The following is a 19,043-nucleotide window of genomic DNA, read 5'->3' as shown; positions in this document are numbered from 1 at the left end:
TCTGAGTCCAATTCTTATTATTGGGAATCTCTGCTCCAGCCCCACTCCTCCCATCCAGACCCCCCCCTCAGAAAGCCCGCCAAGGGTCGGATCCTCTCCAAGAGATACACAGGACCATGCCTACAAGGTATTTAAGATGTGGTGTCCGGACCTGCCAGGTGATTTTCTCCTGCTGCCTTTCTCTGGAGTTGCTTTGCTCAGATTAAACCTGGTCTTATTATTTCGGCCTGATCTGATGTATTGCATTGTCAGAGAAACCAAATTTTAGACTATGGAAACCCTTCACTTATGAGTGGGTTTTTAATTCAGAATCAATATTGTAATTGTTCTTCAGCTGTTTTCAGACTGTGTCACAGAGAGAATTGGAGCTTCATTTCTTTCTAAAAAGAATTCAAATTAACTTAAAAATCCATTAGTTATTGTTCTATATAGCTTTCTGTACAAAATGTCGAGTGTTAGTCATGTTGCCAAATAGATCATAGACCACACCTTTGTTTCTGGCACCATATCACAGATCGACGTTTATTACCAATTTACACTAAGAACTTAGTGTATAAGGATGAAGTACGATATTACCTGAAGTACATTTTTCCACACTGAAATTCTTACATGGATTTGTATGTAGACACTTTTGCTTTGGGGCAGTCATAACAGCTTCCTGGCTGTTAGAAACTTTACAAAACTTTTCAAAAACATAGCTAGTAATAAATATTGCAGTGTTTCTCAACCTTTCTAATGCTGGGACTCTTTAATACAGTTCTTTACATTGTGGTGACCCACAAACATAAAATTATTTTATTGCCACTTCATAAATTTTGCTATTGTTATGAATCATAATGTAAACATCTGATATTTGGTATGTGGCCTCCCCCAAAGGGGTTGTGACCCACAGGTTGAGAATCACTGATATATTGCGACCTCAGCAATGGGAGATATTTTAAAATACACATTTTATCATCGTAAATATGATATTAATGCAAACTTTTTTCATTTACTGTAACTCAAAGGAAGGGCAAGGGGAAATGAAATTAAAATGGAACTCCTCGGAGGCACTGTGCAAGGGCATGCTGATTGTATTACATGTCTAATGTAGAAACGAAGAGCAATAATCGCTTGCCAGTGTTCAGATCCCTTCCCCTCATAGTTATAGAACTCCTTGTGCTTAGTTGAGGTTGTGATGTGAACGTCTGACTAAAGTGTGAAGATGGGAAGATCAGAATGTAAGCAAGAGTATGATATTCCAGCTATCAAGACTGTATCCTTCAACGCCACGCTGAGGTCTCCCCTCATCCTCCCTTCCCCTGGATATTTCAGACACCGGGGATGTGGGCATGGTAGCTTTCTGTGTAAAACTGGGAAAGAAAAACTGACCAGTGGAACAAAAAACTCCTTAACATTGCTGAATCTGCCCTTGGTGGCTTAAGTTTGCAGTCTCTCTCCCTTAATGAGAGGAAAATCTTCCTGTGTAAGCCACTATTAACTTGGTCCTTTGTTACAAAAACCAGAACTGCGACTTAACTATTACAACGGGAATACCAAATGAATATTATAAATAAGTTAGCTTCATCAATAATCCCCAAATGCCTTTTCATTTAATAAAATGCATTGATTTGAGTTTTATTCTCTTCTCCGTCACTCTGTGATATGGTGCCATAAACAAAGGTGTGGTCCATGATCTAGAGTCTGTGAGTTGCTCATTTAACATTTTGACACATTTGGAAAAACTAAACTGAGTATAATTTTTTAAATTAAAAGCTAAAATAAGATGTCATGAATTTGAGAGGGAGAGGAGACATAGTGGGAGTTGAGGAAGGAGGGAGGGAGGGAGGGAGGGAGGGTGGGAGGGAGGGAGGGAGAGGTATGATGTAGATGCATTGCTCATAAATGACGTTCTCACCAAAACGTTAAAACACTAAAATAATCCAGAAAGGCACATGTAGAAAATACCATTAACCAAACAGAGGCTGCTGAGTTGAGGGCATGACATTCATTGCATACTTTTCTAAGTGATTGCCACCAGCTGTGTAGGTTGAAGGCAGTCAGATCTGACATAACCCACAAGCCATAGTGAATCCTGAACTTCGAAATGTGAAGACCAAATCACTTGGTTTTCATCTAAGATTCCATTCATCTGGAAGTTTCTGAAGACCCATGCCTTCTTAGATGGATGGTCTTTCAGCTCTTTTCAGAACTCTGATGCTTTATTTTGCTGTATTAAAACACGATAAAGAGGAAGAGAGTGTGTACAGTCATGCAGACATGCCTTTGTACATAGCATTAGGACAATACTTATGCAAATGTATGTACTCAAACCACAGTTTTAATAGTTCTACTCTGATTGTCTGGAAGCCTAACATAATTTCTATAAACGTTACTTACCGCCAATCCTATCAAGATATAATGCAATGACAGTTGTATAATGAACTCTTTTAAATTGTCTGGAGACTTGGAAAATTTCAGCTCCAGAGAGCCTACCCCTCAAGCTTGCCCATTGTAGTGGGTAACTTGATTCAAAAGCAAGGTGCTCAGACTGTCACCTGGGCACAGGCGCTGAGCATTTTTGCTTAGTTGTCTCCCCGTCTCCTCCTTACCTCTCTTCTTTAACAACCTTGCCCAAACTCACACCACTGGGGTAAACAACACTGCCACAGACTACAAATTCCAATATTCCAATTCTCCAACCATGTGTCAGGCTTCTCACTTGGAAACCTCCACCCATTAGCCTATGCTCTCGCATGAATCCCCTTACTGAGGACAGACCCATCCTTAGGTTGTGCCATTTCATAAATATAAGCACTTATGCCCTTGGGGTTTATCACACTCTTCTAGGGAGCCAACCAGCAAACAAACAAAAGCCAGAGACATGGACAGCTCCAGCTGACTCTTGTACCAAAGCAATCATGGCTTCCAGGTTTCTGAAGCAAGCAGGTGTATACACAACCACTCTGTGCTTTTCTATGTAGTTTTCTCCATCCTTTCTTTATAGACTCTTTAGTTTTTCACTCTCTTGAATTCCCATAGACTATCCTAAATTGATTGACAATTGACTGGAAAGACAATAGTTCTAAATAAGAACTTTTTACTTTTCCTGTCCTAAGACTCTTCTCACACCAGCTTTCAGGACCATCGGGTCTTTCCTGAAAAGCAAAGTGGACCATAGCCAGAGGCAGAATCACACAGGTGCTGACAGATGTCCTAAGAAAACCGGATTTATCTGGAGGTACACAGACTGAGAGAGGCAGAGTGCCCAAACACCTCAGCTGCAAGGACAAGACTTGCTGCTTTCTGCAATCCCGTTTGTGCTGATAGCATAACCTGTCATTGTCAGAAAGGTCCTGGTGGTTTGCAGAGATACTTGATGGCTTCCAAATGATGTGATATTTTAGAAAGAAAAAATAGTAGAAGACAAATAGAAAATATACTCAGGTTTACACAAATGAACAGTTTGAATGTCAAGGCCATCTCTTTGGGATAGTGCTATTATAGGATTTTTCACTGAAACCTGTAGCCATTAGGAAAAGGAGAATATTTCCAATGACCACTAAAAACTATGCCCATCCCACATGAGCCTACAGGTCTACATCTTGGTTCTTGGCTCCAACTTTGTTAGAATAACTTGTTGAAAACATTTAAATATACAGAATCATATAAGGTAAATGGTACGGGAAATACATTAAGACCACAGAGTTGGGCCTGTTTTTAATGTTACTCCCATAATAACACAGGTCACATAGTTGGTAAATAACGACTTTTTTCATAGTTCTAAAGTTAAGAAGTCTGATATCAAGGGCCTTTGTGCTGGGCCAGAATTCACAAGCCTAACAATCACCCTCCAGTTACTAACCACTCTTGGAATGACATCAGCCCACAACTGAACCAGGGCCCTCACGACTACAGTACCTCTTAGGTAGCCCTACTTTGCAGCCCTGCTCTTCTGTGATAATGTTTCCAAGAGAAGAACTTGAGGAAATATTTTAGAAGCATAGTAGACATGTCATTATCTTTATTTGTCTTGTGAAATATAATTAATAGACAGAAAGCACATTATCCTCATAGGTTTTTCTCTTTTCCTCAAGTTATGGTAATAATATGTAATACAACAGTAAAAAAAATAAACTCTAAAATGTTAAATAAAGCCTTCCTTATCAATAGGCTACAAAATAGGAAGCATTCAGTAGTTGCTCTAATAAGCATAAAGAAATTTAAGAGAAATATTAATGTCTATCACAGCATGTTAGAGACATTCTATTTTCATAATTAGGTAGTAGAAAAAATGGAAAGTTATTCATTTCAAAATGGCCTCTCATTTCAGTCAGGAAAAACAAACCTTTGGAAGATTAGTGAAAAATTAAGAGACAATATTTTTCTAAAATTGTAGAAGTTTTTGTAAACCCATATGGCATCTCCTTTACAAGTGTGGAACTCATTTTGGAACTATGGAAATATCTAGGAAAACTAAATATGTACATAATCTATGACCACGCAATTCTATTTTGAGACCTTTGCTTTAGAAAATCAGTCACAAATATTCATACAAGGAGAAAGATATGAAGATGCTTAATGTAGCTGTGTTACACTCCCAAACTGGGCTTAAGCTATAGATCTTAATTAATTATTATAAAAAAATTACAGCAACATGAAATTTAACCCATTTCTGGGGAAAAATACAAATTAAAGGAAGAATTATGCAATAAACATAAAATATATATTTTTAATATATGTTAAAATAATATTATGTAATTGTAAATATTTAAGATTTTATAAGATATATTTTTGTATGTAGGTGCTAGGCTTAGACACATGTATCCAATTAGTATCAGTGGTTAATTCCAAAGAATGTGGCATTCTATATCCACAACAGTGTTTAAAAGAATTTGGAATTACTCAGCATTGGTGTACTGGGACTGCCATAAAAATATACTCCAGAATGAACGCCATAAATAGGAACTGACTTCTCCATCCAAGCAGCTATAGTTGAGTCAAGGTACTGCAGGGTTGAGTTCTTCTGCGGCCACTGATCTTGTCCCGTGTGCTGGCTAGATTTATGTCAACTTGACACAACTATGGTCGTCTGAGAGGAGGGAACCTCAACTGAGAAAATGCCTCCATAAGATTGGGCTGTGGGTCAGCCTGTAGAGCATTTTCTTAATTAGTGATTGATGGCGGACCCAGCCCATTGTGGGTGGGAACACCCCTGGGCAGGTAGTCCTGGGCTCTATAAGAAAGCAGGCGGAGCAAGACATGATGAGCAAGCCAGTAAGCCGCACCTCTCCATGGCTTCTGCATCAGTGCCTTCCTCCAGGTTCCCACTTGCTTGAGTTCCTAACCTGATTCCTTTGATGATGAACCATGATACAGAGTAGTTGAATAAACCTTTTCCTGCCCAGCTTGATTTTTAGTCATGGTGTTTTGTTGCAGCAATAGAAACCCTAACTAAGACAGTCAGCAATGACTGTCCCTACGTCTTTTTGTAAATTTTCTGTCTGTATGTATTTGTGTCCTCAACTCTTCTTCTATTTAAATGTGTCAATGGAGTAAGACAAGTTCATTGTAGTTGGAGTTTTCCTGCCTGGTCCAGTCAGGACAAATCTCTCTTACCCACCAGTCCCACAGTCGTTCAGACCCAACCAAGTAAACACGCAGAAACTTATATCGCTTACAAACTGTATAGCCGTTTCAGGCTTCTTGGTATCTACTTCTATCTTAAATTAACCCATTTCTGTTAGTCTATACTTTGCCATATGGCTTGTGGCTTACCAGTGTCTTTACATGTTGCTTCTCATGGTGGTGGCTGGCGGTGTCTGTCCTCCCAGCCTTCCACCTCCCAGAATTCTCCTCTCTGCTTGTCCCGCCTATATTTCCTGCCTAGCTACTGGCCAATCAGCATTTTATTTATACAGAGTGATATCCACAGCACTTCCCCTTTTCTTTTTTTGTTAAAAAAGGAAGGTTAACTTTCACATAGTAAAATTAGAGATAACAAAACAACTGTCAAGAAAGAATTACAGTTATAATATTAAAGAAGATATCCTATCTATCTTATATTTGTGAGTTTAAGGTTTTATATCTAACTTATCTTTTATCATAATTGAGGAAATTATAACTATCTAGTCTTCAACTACATCAAAGACCTCAGAAGGATATAATATTACCTGAGAACCAGGAGAAGGATGCAAGCAACTTTCGGGAGTCTTGCAGGGTAGACAGAGACAGCTGGCAGCCTGGATAGTCACCTAATGTTCCTTTGTAAAGTTGGGGCATTTGTCTTCAGCCCACAGGGCTAGAGTCTCTTGGTCACTTTTTTTAGTGTCCTGTAGAATGTCTGGCAGTTTCCTCTGCAAAGCAGGAACCTGAAGGACCATTTTGTCAAGCAAAGTTCAGTGGTCACCTTTCTATGGGTTCTGCATGTCCAGTTGATCAGCTATTTTTGCCAAGGTGAAGATAAGATATGAAGTGTCTTCAATGCCCATCCTCCTCTCTGAAGTAAATCAATGTTGCCAGGAGCAGATACGTCTCACTGTCCAGAAAGTCTAAATTTTAAAAATATTTTAAATGCCACATTCTGAAGGTCTTTGAAGTATTTGAAGATTACCTATCTATCTGAAATATCTCTATGTATACCTAGAAGACTTAACTAACATGGCTATGAGATGATTATCATAGATGATTAATTATTAATCTATTTTAATTATCCATTACAATTTTAAATGAGCTATACAAACATAATACCTTAAACACGAGTAGAAATATACACACAGTATAACAAAATTAACTTTAAGTTTGTATCAATAGACTAAAATCTATACCAATGTAAAACATTTTAAACAAGTTGTTGTTCTTTAGAAGTAAGTTCCTTAATCTACACTTTCATCCTATTATATCTATATCATATGCTTTTTTTTGAAAGAGATTACATTTATAATCAACCTGATTTAAATAAAAATATTGTTTTTTCTCTGTCCCACACCAGAGGGCTCTTGTGATTTGGGACACAAGAATCTCTTAATCTTTTCTGTTCACAATATGCCTGGGTTTAGAGAAGGAGTGAGCCAATTCCATCTCCAAAGCCAGCTGGGAATTTGGGCATAGTTTTTCTTACTACTTCCTGCTGGAGGTGGGCAGTGTATCTTATGGGGACACAAAGAAAATTTTAGGATTATGGAGTAGTCCATGAGGGTAAACCTCTGAGCCAGTTGCCTTGAAACCATTCTGGATGTTGGATCATCTGGGCCATGGTATCATCGGAGACCTTTCAGATGGTCTTGGCTGACCAAACCTGATGTATCTTAATCTGGAACAAATCCATAGCCTCTGGCTTTCTGTGGAAACAAAAGCAGAGACTCTTTTCTAAAGCAACATATCCTTATATCCAAATTTTGAAGTCAAGGTACCTTTAAAATTTATATATTTGTTTAACTCAACAGTTTTTACGATCAAATCTTTTTCTGTAGTTAGAAATTCCAAAGACAAGACAAACCAGATTCTCTGTGTAATATACATCTTTGTAAGACTGAAACGCCACTGTGGCTGCTGGCTCCACCCACCTCAGCTTCCAAACATGGTGGTGGTGCAGTTTACCATTAGCCCTAGGTCTGGAGCCATGTGTACCATCAACTATCAGAAGCAGTTCTATCAAAGCAGTGCATAGCTCAGAAACCTTTTTTTTTTTTTTTTTTTTTTAACTAGCAGAGATTAAATCCACCATGCAGCAGAGTAAAGTGACGCTTGTAGACTCCTCATTCCCGCCACACTGCAGGTCAGACGCACACTCCAGGAACCCGCCATAGTAGCTCAAACCAGCAGGCTGCCGCTAACTTGAGAGAGACAACTAGGAAGCTACAGTTCATATTTCTTGATTTTACCATAATTGCTAAAAGTTGCTTTTCTCAAATATAGTCATATTTTGAAGTATTGACCGTGATTACATCAAGAGATAAATTTAGAAAAGGATAAGAGACAGACATGATCAGTTTGTGATATATTCCTAACAATTTTACTTAAAACAAACAAAGGAAATTGGATTTATATTTGATATTGAGGGTAAACAAATTTGGTAATAGAAAAGTATAAGGTTAATCAAATCTAGAAAAATTGTCCTTTATTGAGAATCTATTTGACATTCAAAATTTTAATAATGCTATAATGCCATATGGCTAGCTTGGGTCACTAAGGTTAATTTGTATTTGTTTAGACTTTATGTTTTCAACAGTTTGAGACTTATAGAAAAACAACTTAGTAGAGACTCCTATCCTATCCATGTCCAGTTTCTCCTAATACTTATGCCTTACATTGAAATGACACATTTGTTATTATTCATATATTGGTATTGGGAGATTAACTAAAGCCCACACTTTTTTCTTTGAACTTTCTTTCACCTTTGGCTAATGGCCTTTTTCTATTCTAGGACTCTATCCAAGATGATTTACATTTGGCTAAGCCTGCTTAGATGCTTCTTGACTGGAACATTTCATAGAACTTTTGTTGATGACTTGATAATCTATAGGAGTATTGGCTGGGTGTTTTTAGAATGTCTATTTTTTGTAATTTGTCTAGTGTTTTTTATCATGATTAGACTTGGTATGAGGCATGATGACTACAGATGTAAAGGACTGCTTACATTATTCCATGTCAAGATTGCATGCTGTGGCCACCCGTCATTACTGTGGATTTCCATCACCTTCATTGCCAATAGTATTCTTGGAGGGAATGTCACCATGAAAATGTTCAGCCCACACCAAAGACGTGAGGAGTTACGCTTTCTCCTGTATATGTAGACTATATACAAAAATTGCTTAGAATTCTTCTAAAGGGAACTGTGTTGCTTTTCTCCATTTATCTGTTTATTTAGCCTCAACGTATAACTGTATTTCTTTCTATCATTTTACATAATAAACATATATTCATACTAATTATTTTAATGGGAATATTTTTTAATTCCTGAATAACAGTACTTTAGCCTATTCAGATTGCTATTGCAAAATATCATTAATTGAGCAGCATATAAAGAACAGGAATTTGTTTCTCAGAGTCTGCAGGCTGGGAGTTCAAGATTAAGTTACTGGCAGATTCAGTAGCTCATGAGAGCTTGTCTTTGTTTTCTTTTACCACTGGAGAATACCTAAGAGTGGATAATTTGTGAAGGAAAGAGATTCACTTTGGCTCATCATTCTGGAGGCTGGTGAGTCTACCTCCACCTAGTGAGGGCCTCTTACCACTTTGGCTCATAATAGACATTTAAAGTTGCAAAGCAAGGAGCAGTCTCACGATTTTAACGATCCACTATCAAACCCGATAGTCTAGTCCCCAAAGAGGTAAAACTCTGGTATTATAGTGGAGCCATTCCTGAAAACTCTATCCTTGTCACCTGCACACCTCCCACAGGGTCCTGCCTCCCAGCACCTGGCATTGAAGAACAAGAGTTCTAATTCATGCATTTTGGAGGAAACACATTGTAGTTGAGCCCTAATCTTGATTCACTGGTGGCAACTACTATCTGTAACCTTCTGTGGCAGAAGGACAAAAGAACTCCCTTGGACCTATGTTAAAGAGCACTTATAATCCCGTTCACAAAGGCTCTCCCTTCATGACCTAGTCCCCTCCCCAGAGGCTGTATCTTCTATGTGCTAGCACTTTGCATTGTTGTGTATGTAATATCTGAGAGAACAACTTGAGGAAATCAATGCTTTACTTTGTGTTTCAGCTCATCATGATGGCGCAAGAGACAGAGAAGAAGAATGTCAAATCTCACCCGACTTTCTCTTTCTTTCCTGTTTGTTCATTTATGTCTCTAGACAATGGGGTGGGGTCATTCATTCACATTCTAGGCAGTTTATCTCCCTCACCCCACTTAATCATGTCTGGAAATGTCCATAAACATGCCCAGGGGTGTGCCTTATAATCTTTGAGGTGGTTCCAAATTCTGGCAAGGTAACTGAAGTTAACCATCACATCCTGATGACATTGCCTTGGGATTTAGGATTTAAACGTAAGAGTATTAGGAGGACCAAGACATTCAGATGATAGTCCAATTCATTTATTAACTCAGGACTTAGAAATATATGTGTACTAGCTTAAAGTGGCATACATACAAAGTTATTAGGAAACATTTACTAAGTTTGAAAGCCTTATTATATTTTCCTAGCATGATGTTATTCTCACTTACAGTACAGAAAGATGGGCTCAGTACTTAATGATGTTCTCTGAACACACAGGGGAAGAAGATCATTAAGTAAAAGAGGAAGCAATGGTTTCTATTATATACAGCTTCAGAGTTTAACTTTCTGGCTTTGTGGCAGGAGGCAAGTTAGCCACCCTCACTTGCAAAATCCCTTGTGGTATGTTTGGGTATGATATGCATGTGTTCCCTGAATCCAGCTGATACATTTCCATTCATATCACCATTTATGCTTCTTATTTATGATGTCTACTGATGTTTCTTTCGGTTACGATTTTTTTTCCAGATGTTTCAGTCAGCCTGTTGGCAGTTGTCGTAAGCTTCTGTGGTCTAGCCTTGCTGGTTGTCTCTCTTTTCGTCTTCTGGAAGTTGTGCTGGCCATGCTGGAAGAGCAAGCTTGTGGCTCCCAATGTCAGTGCCCTCCCACAGAGCATTTCAAGCGCTCCAACGGAAGTTTTTGAGGCTGAAGAGAAAAAAGAAGTTGAAGAAAATGAGAAGCCAGCTCCCAAAGCTATCGAGCCTGCAATAAAAATCAGCCACACTTCTCCTGATATCCCAGCAGAAGTACAGACGGCTTTAAAGGAACATTTAATTAAACACGCTCGTGTGCAAAGACAAACCACTGAGCCCACGTCTTCATCCCGGTAAGGAAGGGTCACATTTGTGATCCCATGGGTGTGGTTTCGGAAGAGTAAACACATGAGTAAGGGAAGAGAACAGAAAAGATACAGGAAAAATCAACAACAAGAATGGGGTTGGGTGGGGTGGGAGAAGAAAGGAAGGAGAAACGGGAGGGAAGGAAACCTATAAGCATATAAGGTAGTCAAGAAACAAAGGGTAGGGCACAGAGGAGATGCAGAGGGAAAATGAAAAGCAAAGAAGCAGACAGGGAGTGGCATCTGAAAAGGACTTGGTAGTATTGGAGCTATCTCAGTGACATCACAGCACATTAGTTATTTAACTTTTGCCCTTGAGAGGTCCTCATCCCACAGCTTCCACTTGCAAATTTTCAATTCTGTTTTGTTCACTAATAAGTAGTGTACAAAAAGCCATTGAAAATGTGTATCACAGAGTGTGAGTACACACACACACACACACACACACACACACACACAAACGAGGACTGTCAAGCCACTTGCAGTAAAAACAAACAGAGGATAGCTTTTAGTCGGCAGTTAGTCAGCACCTAAATTGCAAACATAAAAATGCATTCTTTATCTGAGCCCATGTAGATGAAACTTTCATACTAGACAATTCTTCAGGAGCCTGAATGTCACAGGCATACCACGCAGCACGCATCTCTTTCTGAAATGTGTTTCAGAGAGATGAGTAAGAAACTGTAACCAGTGAGATAAGGAACTTTGGACAAGGAAAGCAGGTAGAACTGTCCCCTAGGCTAGCCTCCTATGCTGGTTAAAATTTATAATCAAGCCACAGATGCTAGCTAGTTTTTTTGAGAACATTTTTAACCAGTGGCACTGATGGTCATTTTAAACTGTGCATGTGTGTGAAATGATCCTATATGCCTCCTTGACTATTATGCTATTATTCCTGAAAACCACAAAGCAGTTTTTAAAAGGAACAGATCCCCCTGTCCACCAAGGATGTGTTCTGAGACCCCAGTGGATTCCTGAAAGCACCGAGCTCTATAGATGCTGTGTTTTCCTGTGTGTACACACCTATAGTAAAGCAATAACAACAGTGGTTAATAGTGAAATAGAATGGCAATAATTAAAACTGTATGAACCCAGCCCCCTCGTCTCAAAGTGTTGTATTTTATTATCTATATAATAGCTTTCTTCTTGTTGTGAAATGGAACAATGTTCCCTCTGTGATGCAATAAAGGGTAATGAATGATGCAGGTATTATGACAGTATTGGACTTTTACATCAGAGTAACTTGAATATAAGCATGGTGGTACATAGATACAGCTGTGTATCTGACCACCAAAATGACATGTTAGTGACTGAGAAGCAGGCTACATGAACGGCATGGATGTGATGGGCAGTAGAGTGAGCCGCATCCCCTGGAGGACAGAGCAAAGTGAAGGATAATTCATCTCACCAATCAGAACATTTTAAAATTTATGAATTGTCTACTTCTGGAATTTTCCATTCAGTGTTTCCAGCCCTCAGTTGGCCACTGGTAACCAAGACAACAGTTGACAAAGACCAGAGAACATAAAATAGGATGAGGAACCACTGTCCTAACAGTTATGAATAAATGGCAGCATGGTGTTCAGAATTAGTCAACTTGAGTTGAGAAGTATAGATCCCCACATAAGTTCAGGTGATGAAAATGAGGCAGGTGTTCTATTTTGGGAAACATCATAAAGGTGAGATTGTATCTCCAAAATACTATCTTTTGCGTATAAAGAGGCCATCTGATTATCCCTAGTTAAGGGAGAATAAAAGACTATGTACTGAAAACACATATGAAGGCTGAGCTTTGGCTATGGAATGGCATCTTGCAATCAACAGAAATAATTTAATCTTAGATATTTTAGTAACTATATGAAAAAAACCAGCAGTTAAGTCAGAAAACTTCTCTTCACACAGTCTTAGAAAACTTAAAAATAGGTTGTCCACATCTGGTATTTTCTAAGTGAAGAAAGACTGCACAAATAGTGATTTGGTCTGGATGTTGCTGTTTGATCTACTTCTTGAAGTGTCCTTGTCTAGATGGGAGGCTGTGAGAAAGGAAAGGAGAACTCTCCTTGCTGTACCTTCACTATCCTGCAGAAAGTATTAGGAATGGTCTCTATTATTTGTGAATTACCCAAAGCCCAGGGAGATTAAATATTTTGCCTGACATAATGAAAGCTTCCAGGACTGGTAATTCAGACTTATCTAGATGGATGGAACGTTTCAATTTTTTAGACGTGGGAATTATACAAAGAAAACTGAGTTACAAAGTCGGCTGAAGACAAGCAGTTTGGAGTTGAAAAATATCTTCCTGCTTGTTCCACTTAATTAAGGGTCAGAAATTGGGTGTGGCTACTGTGAGTGACTGGGGTCAGGATTCTAAATATTCTTGACATGGGGATGAATGCCTTGTAGAAAATTTCATCCTTCGTACTTCTCAAAGTTCCTCATCTCCATCGATCACTTCATCATGTTATGTGTTCCCTTTATATGAAGAAGAGGAGATTGCAGGACTTATTCTGCAGTCACCTTGGACACGACTTGAAGATTGCTTTTTAATAAATCAAATTGTCCAGCCAATTTTGCCTGACATAGCAAAATCAAAGCTACATGAATATCCATGCAAACGTGTCCAAAATAAACTTAACTTTAATTTTCCATTTCCACATCTTATTAGTTCAGACAAGATGACATCATGTTCTTTCAAGGCTCAGTTATCCATTTCTCTATTGAAATAACAGTCTGACAAGTCTAGAAATTAGCAGCATTGCTGGACACTAGGAAATGTTTCGATTTCTCGTCCCCGTTTTCAAATCCCTGGACATTTGACCCCTCCAGCTGTCAGACAAACTACTCAGCTTCACTTGTGTTCCTTTGTTACAAAAATTCTCATATGCCCCTCCTGGTTGCCCCTACATTCACTCAGAACACTTATATGTTTACTTCTGGATGTAATAAATGTGTTCTGTCCTCTATCCACTCCACGACTCTGAGGCTCTGTAAAGAAATTTACATCGTGTGATATTGACTTCAAGTTGAGTAATTATAAATGTCACCTGTGTGATGGAGAAGGCAAACTTCAGAGCACAAAGAGGTTGTTTCCAGCGGAGTCATGAAGAAGTGTGTCACTAAGCTCAGAGGCAAACAGGAGTCCATAAATTTCCCATGGAGACTTAACTGTATTGCTGATGGAAAGAAACACTTACACAAAGTCATAGAATACAATGTACTGCCTTAAAAAAAAAAAAAAGAGTGATTGAGTCAGCTGGAATCAGAGTATATGAGGCCTTAAAATCATGGCTGAGATGTTCAAAGGCTGTCCTTTCAAATATATATTCAGTAGACATCACTAGTTTCCAAGAGTTCTGTTTCAGGATTATTAACTCACCAGCTCCTTATGGGAAAGACTTAAGGGATGGCGAATCTTTTGAAACTAATGTAGTAAATTTATAAAGGGAAGAAACATGAAGTCTTTTATCAAAACTTAGGTGATACTTTAGTAATCATATGTCTCATTGAGAAACTTGAAACTGCAAGATTTTATAATCTAACTTTACCTAAATTCTGGATGTTTCGCATGGATAGCTCTGTGCATTTCCCTGATATGTATTCACTTTTATTCTGCTTTTCATAGTAGAGAATGCACTGCAGAAACTCCGCACAGTGTAGTGAATTTGAAAGTCAGTGCATAAATTCCATCACTTTGTCTTGCCCACCCAAATGGATCTCTCATGGTTTACATACTAGGAAGGGTGCCTCTTCGAGGTCTTCTGAAAACCTCTACCTCCCTGTCTATTTTTATTCATGTTGTTTGATCATCATTTTATTTACCCTAAAATCTTTACTGAAAATGTATGAGTCTACTTTTCTTCCCAGACATAAGCTGTTATCCCTGCTACTTAAAGTTGAAATTATTGTCTAGCATAGTGTCTCAATACTGAGTTCATAAAACTAAATGCTAAATTCTCAAACTACAAGGACATGTACCCTACTTTTATATCTTCCTGTCTTCCAGCACTGTGTAGGTAGGTTCACAGTAATTGTCAAAAGGTGTTTTTGATTGATGGATCACTGCTTTATTTCAGTTTAATCTGCTAAACATCAGTTGGTAAGGGGACACTGTGCTCAAATTAGAAGGAGGTTAATAGTGATGTGCTCACAAGATGAGTATGAAAACCTATTTTCTGTTCATTCACTAATGGTGTAAAGATTAAATGAATAGTCACATAGGTTCATCACTGATCAAGGATTCTAAGGACCCACCAAAATGATTAAAAAATATGAGAGAGCTAATCGAACATGAACAAAAGCAGGGAAATATGTATAAGATAAATTCTGACTACATGTTCTGATAGAATTAGCTATGACTGATTATGAAACAATTCATGAAATGGTCATGCACAATTTTACAAAGAATAATTCAATGTACCTTGTTACAAGGAAAATGAAAAATTATGTAAAACTGTGAGTACTGTGTAATTTTATTTACTGTAAGGTTTTTTTTTTATATAAATTAAATTTCTTTCAAAAGAGAACAAAAAACTGAAATTACTCATTCCAGGTCATTGCAAGAAATAGAAAACAAGATATAATAATAATAATAAAAGGGAGCATTTGAAAAATATGTAGCTAGCTACAATATCAAGAACCAATGTTTGCCCAGAACAATAGACAAAACTAAGTTCAATCTCCTTGAGCTGAAAGTTCATAAGACATGTGGTCATGAAGTCAGTGCATAAGCTCTCTTGTAAAAGGGGTGTATTGGGTGTGTGCACATGCTGCTTTTCTCAAATGGGGTAACTTCTTGCATTGAGGCTGTACCTAATACAACAACCAGAAAACATATTCTTCAGGTTTTACTCTATTTTAGTTTTCTGGCTCTAATAAATAGTATTTTTATTAAAATTAACACTAATTTTAGGTTGACTGGCTGCTACTTCTTTATGATGCAGATGAGCCCTAGAATGTTTCATGGTTTTCGTCACAAGGACCCTAGCATAAATCATTTATGTAAACGGCCATTCAAATGGCCCCATCATGCTTTTAATTAAGAATATTGGAAGATGAATAGTAATTTTTGATATTATGGTTACCACAGTCTAATAAAGTACTGAAGAATGGCAGACAGGAAAGAAAAGAGGTAATCCCAATAGGCCAGGGCTGTTGTGCCAGAGGGCGGGGGAGGGGAGGGACAGAAAGGTGGCAGATAGGAGGAGGTCAGCTCAGCTCAGGATTACATCTGTTCTTCAGAACCTAGCTCAGCTCACCCCAAGAGCGGGGCTCATGATGGTCAAAAGAGTGTTGCCATAAAGGGAAAGCCTAGACTGGCACACTGAATACAGAAATTTAAGGCCAAAATACATTTGGTCAGAACACTCTTGAAGGTTCTAGAAATAATGTAAAATGAATCTAAGATTTGTTATATTAATCATGTTATTGATAATTTTTTTTTAAAATTTACTTTGAGTTTTTAATGTAATTTCATCATTCACCCCTTCCCTTCCCTCCCTCCAAGTCCTCCTATATAACTTTACTTGCTCTCTTTTAAATGTATGGACTCTATTTTCATTCATTGTTGTTATATATGTATATGTCTATAGTCATATATATTCCTATGAACACAACTTGCTCAGTCTATGTCAAGTTACATCTTTTCAGGGCTGAGTATTTGTTGTGCTCTTCCCTGGGAAAGACTGCCTCTCTTACTCTCAAAATTCATTAGTTGTCTGTAGTTCTTTGTGGAGGGTTGAGGCCCTCTGGGCTCCCCGACCCACTTTGACCTGTCTGTTATTTTCTTGTTCAGCTCATGTTTAGGCAGTCATGTTGGTGAGACTTTGAGTATAGCTTCTGACATTTCTAGGAGACACTGTCTCACAGCCGACTCCTTGATCTTAGTATCTTTTTTGCCTCCTCTTCCACAGTGTTCCCTGAGCCTTAGGTACAGGAGTCTTTTATAGATTTATCATTTGGGGTTGGGCTCCACATCAATGCATTTTAGTTGGTTGTGGTTTTCTGTGGCTGTCTCCCTCTGTTGCAAAGAGAAGTTCCTTGATGAGGGATGAGAACTACACCTGTCTGTGGATATCAGGACAAATATTTATAAATTTCAGTGATTTTGCTGGCTTACTAATGCAGTTGTAGAGTCTCTAAGATTTATGACTTCACTAGTCCTAAGTTAGCTAGGTTTCCAGAACCAGGCATTATTTCCCACTTATTGAGTGAGTTTTAAGTCTTGGAGAGCTGTTGACTGCCTCCAAGGTGGCACTAATGCACCTTCAGAGTTATCATGCTGGTCATTGTTGTGGTTCATAGATGCCATGGGCTGGTAGGTCTGCTGGTTGCTTCCTTCCTTTGGAAGCTTGCATGGAAGCTTCTGGTACCATAAAAGCTAGTCCTCGGAGAATAAGTGGGCTTTCAGGTTTCAAGGCTTCTGGACCTTGTGTCTAAAGGTGTATGGATTCTTCAGCAATAAAAACTTCCATTGCAATGGAACAGCCAAAGGCAATAACAGTAGTCTATAAGGTTTGGGGAGCCTTTTGGACTACCTTACTCAAAAGGGGTCTTCCTGTGACTAGTGTTGAGGTTTTGTTTGTCAGCCTTTGGTTCTTGGAAGGAGTGTTGTCAGCCAAGATAGGAAAATTTAACTTACAGTATGATGCACCAACTTACTTATATTGATTGTAAGTATTTTATGTAGGTAATAGTTGTATTATTCTTTATGACTTTTTCAGACATCTTTACTCTGTTTTTCCCTCTTCTGTCTTCTGTGTTTATCTCCCTCCTCCTCCCTAATTAGAGACCCACTGATCTGCCCATTTCCCCCTAAGATCCCTTGTACTCTGGTAGTTCCTCTCTTTATTGCCCCTCCACTCTGGCAATGGTGCCTTCTTATTTTCCTGGTTTTTGTAGTTACTCCAGGGTATGCACTCCCATCTGAGCATCTGGAGTTAGGAGTCTAAGAAGAACATGCAGTGTTTGTCTTCCAGGGACTGGGTTAACTCCCTCCATATGATCATTTCTAGTTCTGTCCATCTACTAGCAAATTTCATGGTTTCATTTTCTGTGTAGCTGAATAAGTATTTCATAATGTACATGTGCCACATTTTCATTACCCATTTGCCTGCTGAAGGACATTTAGATTGTTTCCATTTCCCAGGTATTGTGAATAGAGAGAGCATCGATGAACGTGGCAAACATCTGTGAAATAGAAAATCTAATCCTTCACATATATGCCAACAAATGGTTAAAGCTGGGTCATATGGCAGATGTATTTTTAGTTTGCTTTTTTTTTTTTTTTTTTTAAGAATTCTCCACACTGGGGGACTGGAGAGATGGCTCAAGGCTTAGGAGCACTAGCTGCTCTTCCAGAGGACCAGGGTTCAATCCCAAGCTCCCACGTGGCATCTCACAACTGTCTGAAACTCCAGCTCCAGGAGATTTTGACACCTTCAAACCAATGCACATAAAATAAAGTTAAATAAATTATTTTTTAAAAAAAAGAATTCTCTACATTGATTTCCAGAGTGGCCAGACCAGTGTGCAATCCTCCCAACAGTGAAAGAGGATTGTTTTCATCACCCTTCCCCCACCACTGCACCCCCACCTCTGCACCCCCACCTCTGCACCCCCCTTCAGTGTTCACTGTCAGTTCTTCTGTTGATCTTTACCATTCTGACTGGGGTAAAGTGAAATCTCAGAGTTGTTTTGATTTTCATTTCCCTAATTGGTAGGGGCAAAAAACATTTTTTAATATATTTCTTACTTGTTCTTTTTTCTTCTTTTGAGAACTTTCCATTCAGGTCCCAGGCCCATTTTCTGAATGACTCACTTGTTTTATGACTTTTTTTTTTTTTTTTAGCTCTTTGTATGTTCTGGATATCCATACTCTGCCAGATGTGTAGCTGATGAAAAGATGAAGATTTTTCTCTCATTTGGTATACTTCCTCTTCACCTGGTTGATTGGGGTTTTTTTTAAGCTGTGCAGAAGCTTTTTAGTTTTATGAAGTCCCACTTGCTAATTTTTGGCCTTATGTCTTGGGCAAATGGGAGTCCTATTCATCACATCCTTCACTACACCAATATCATCTGCAGTTTCAGTGTCTCAGGCTTTACATTTAAGTCTCAGATCCATTTGCAGATAGTTTTTGTGCAGGTTAATAGATATGAATCTAATTTCATTCTTCTGCATGTGAGCATCCAGTTTTCCTAGAACCATTTGTTGAAGA

The 19,043-nt window shown here is 38.5% G+C and overlaps 1 protein-coding gene across 1 annotated transcript in view; it reads left to right on the top strand.

Annotated features, from left to right (window-relative positions):
• Syt10 (synaptotagmin 10) overlaps positions 1–19,043 on the top strand; it is a 67,190-nt gene that overhangs the window by 7,531 nt on the left and 40,616 nt on the right. Inside the window, exon 2 of the mRNA XM_036209016.1 lies at positions 10,461–10,818. Within this exon, the coding sequence (XP_036064909.1) occupies positions 10,461–10,818 (358 nt within the window). The remainder of the gene's footprint in view (positions 1–10,460; positions 10,819–19,043) is intronic.

The sequence above is a fragment of the Onychomys torridus genome, chromosome 16, assembly GCF_903995425.1.
Source record: "Onychomys torridus chromosome 16, mOncTor1.1, whole genome shotgun sequence".
NCBI classification, from domain to species: domain Eukaryota; kingdom Metazoa; phylum Chordata; class Mammalia; order Rodentia; family Cricetidae; genus Onychomys; species Onychomys torridus.
Note: the sequence above shows the minus strand (reverse complement) of the source record. Positions and strands in the feature narration are given on the sequence as shown.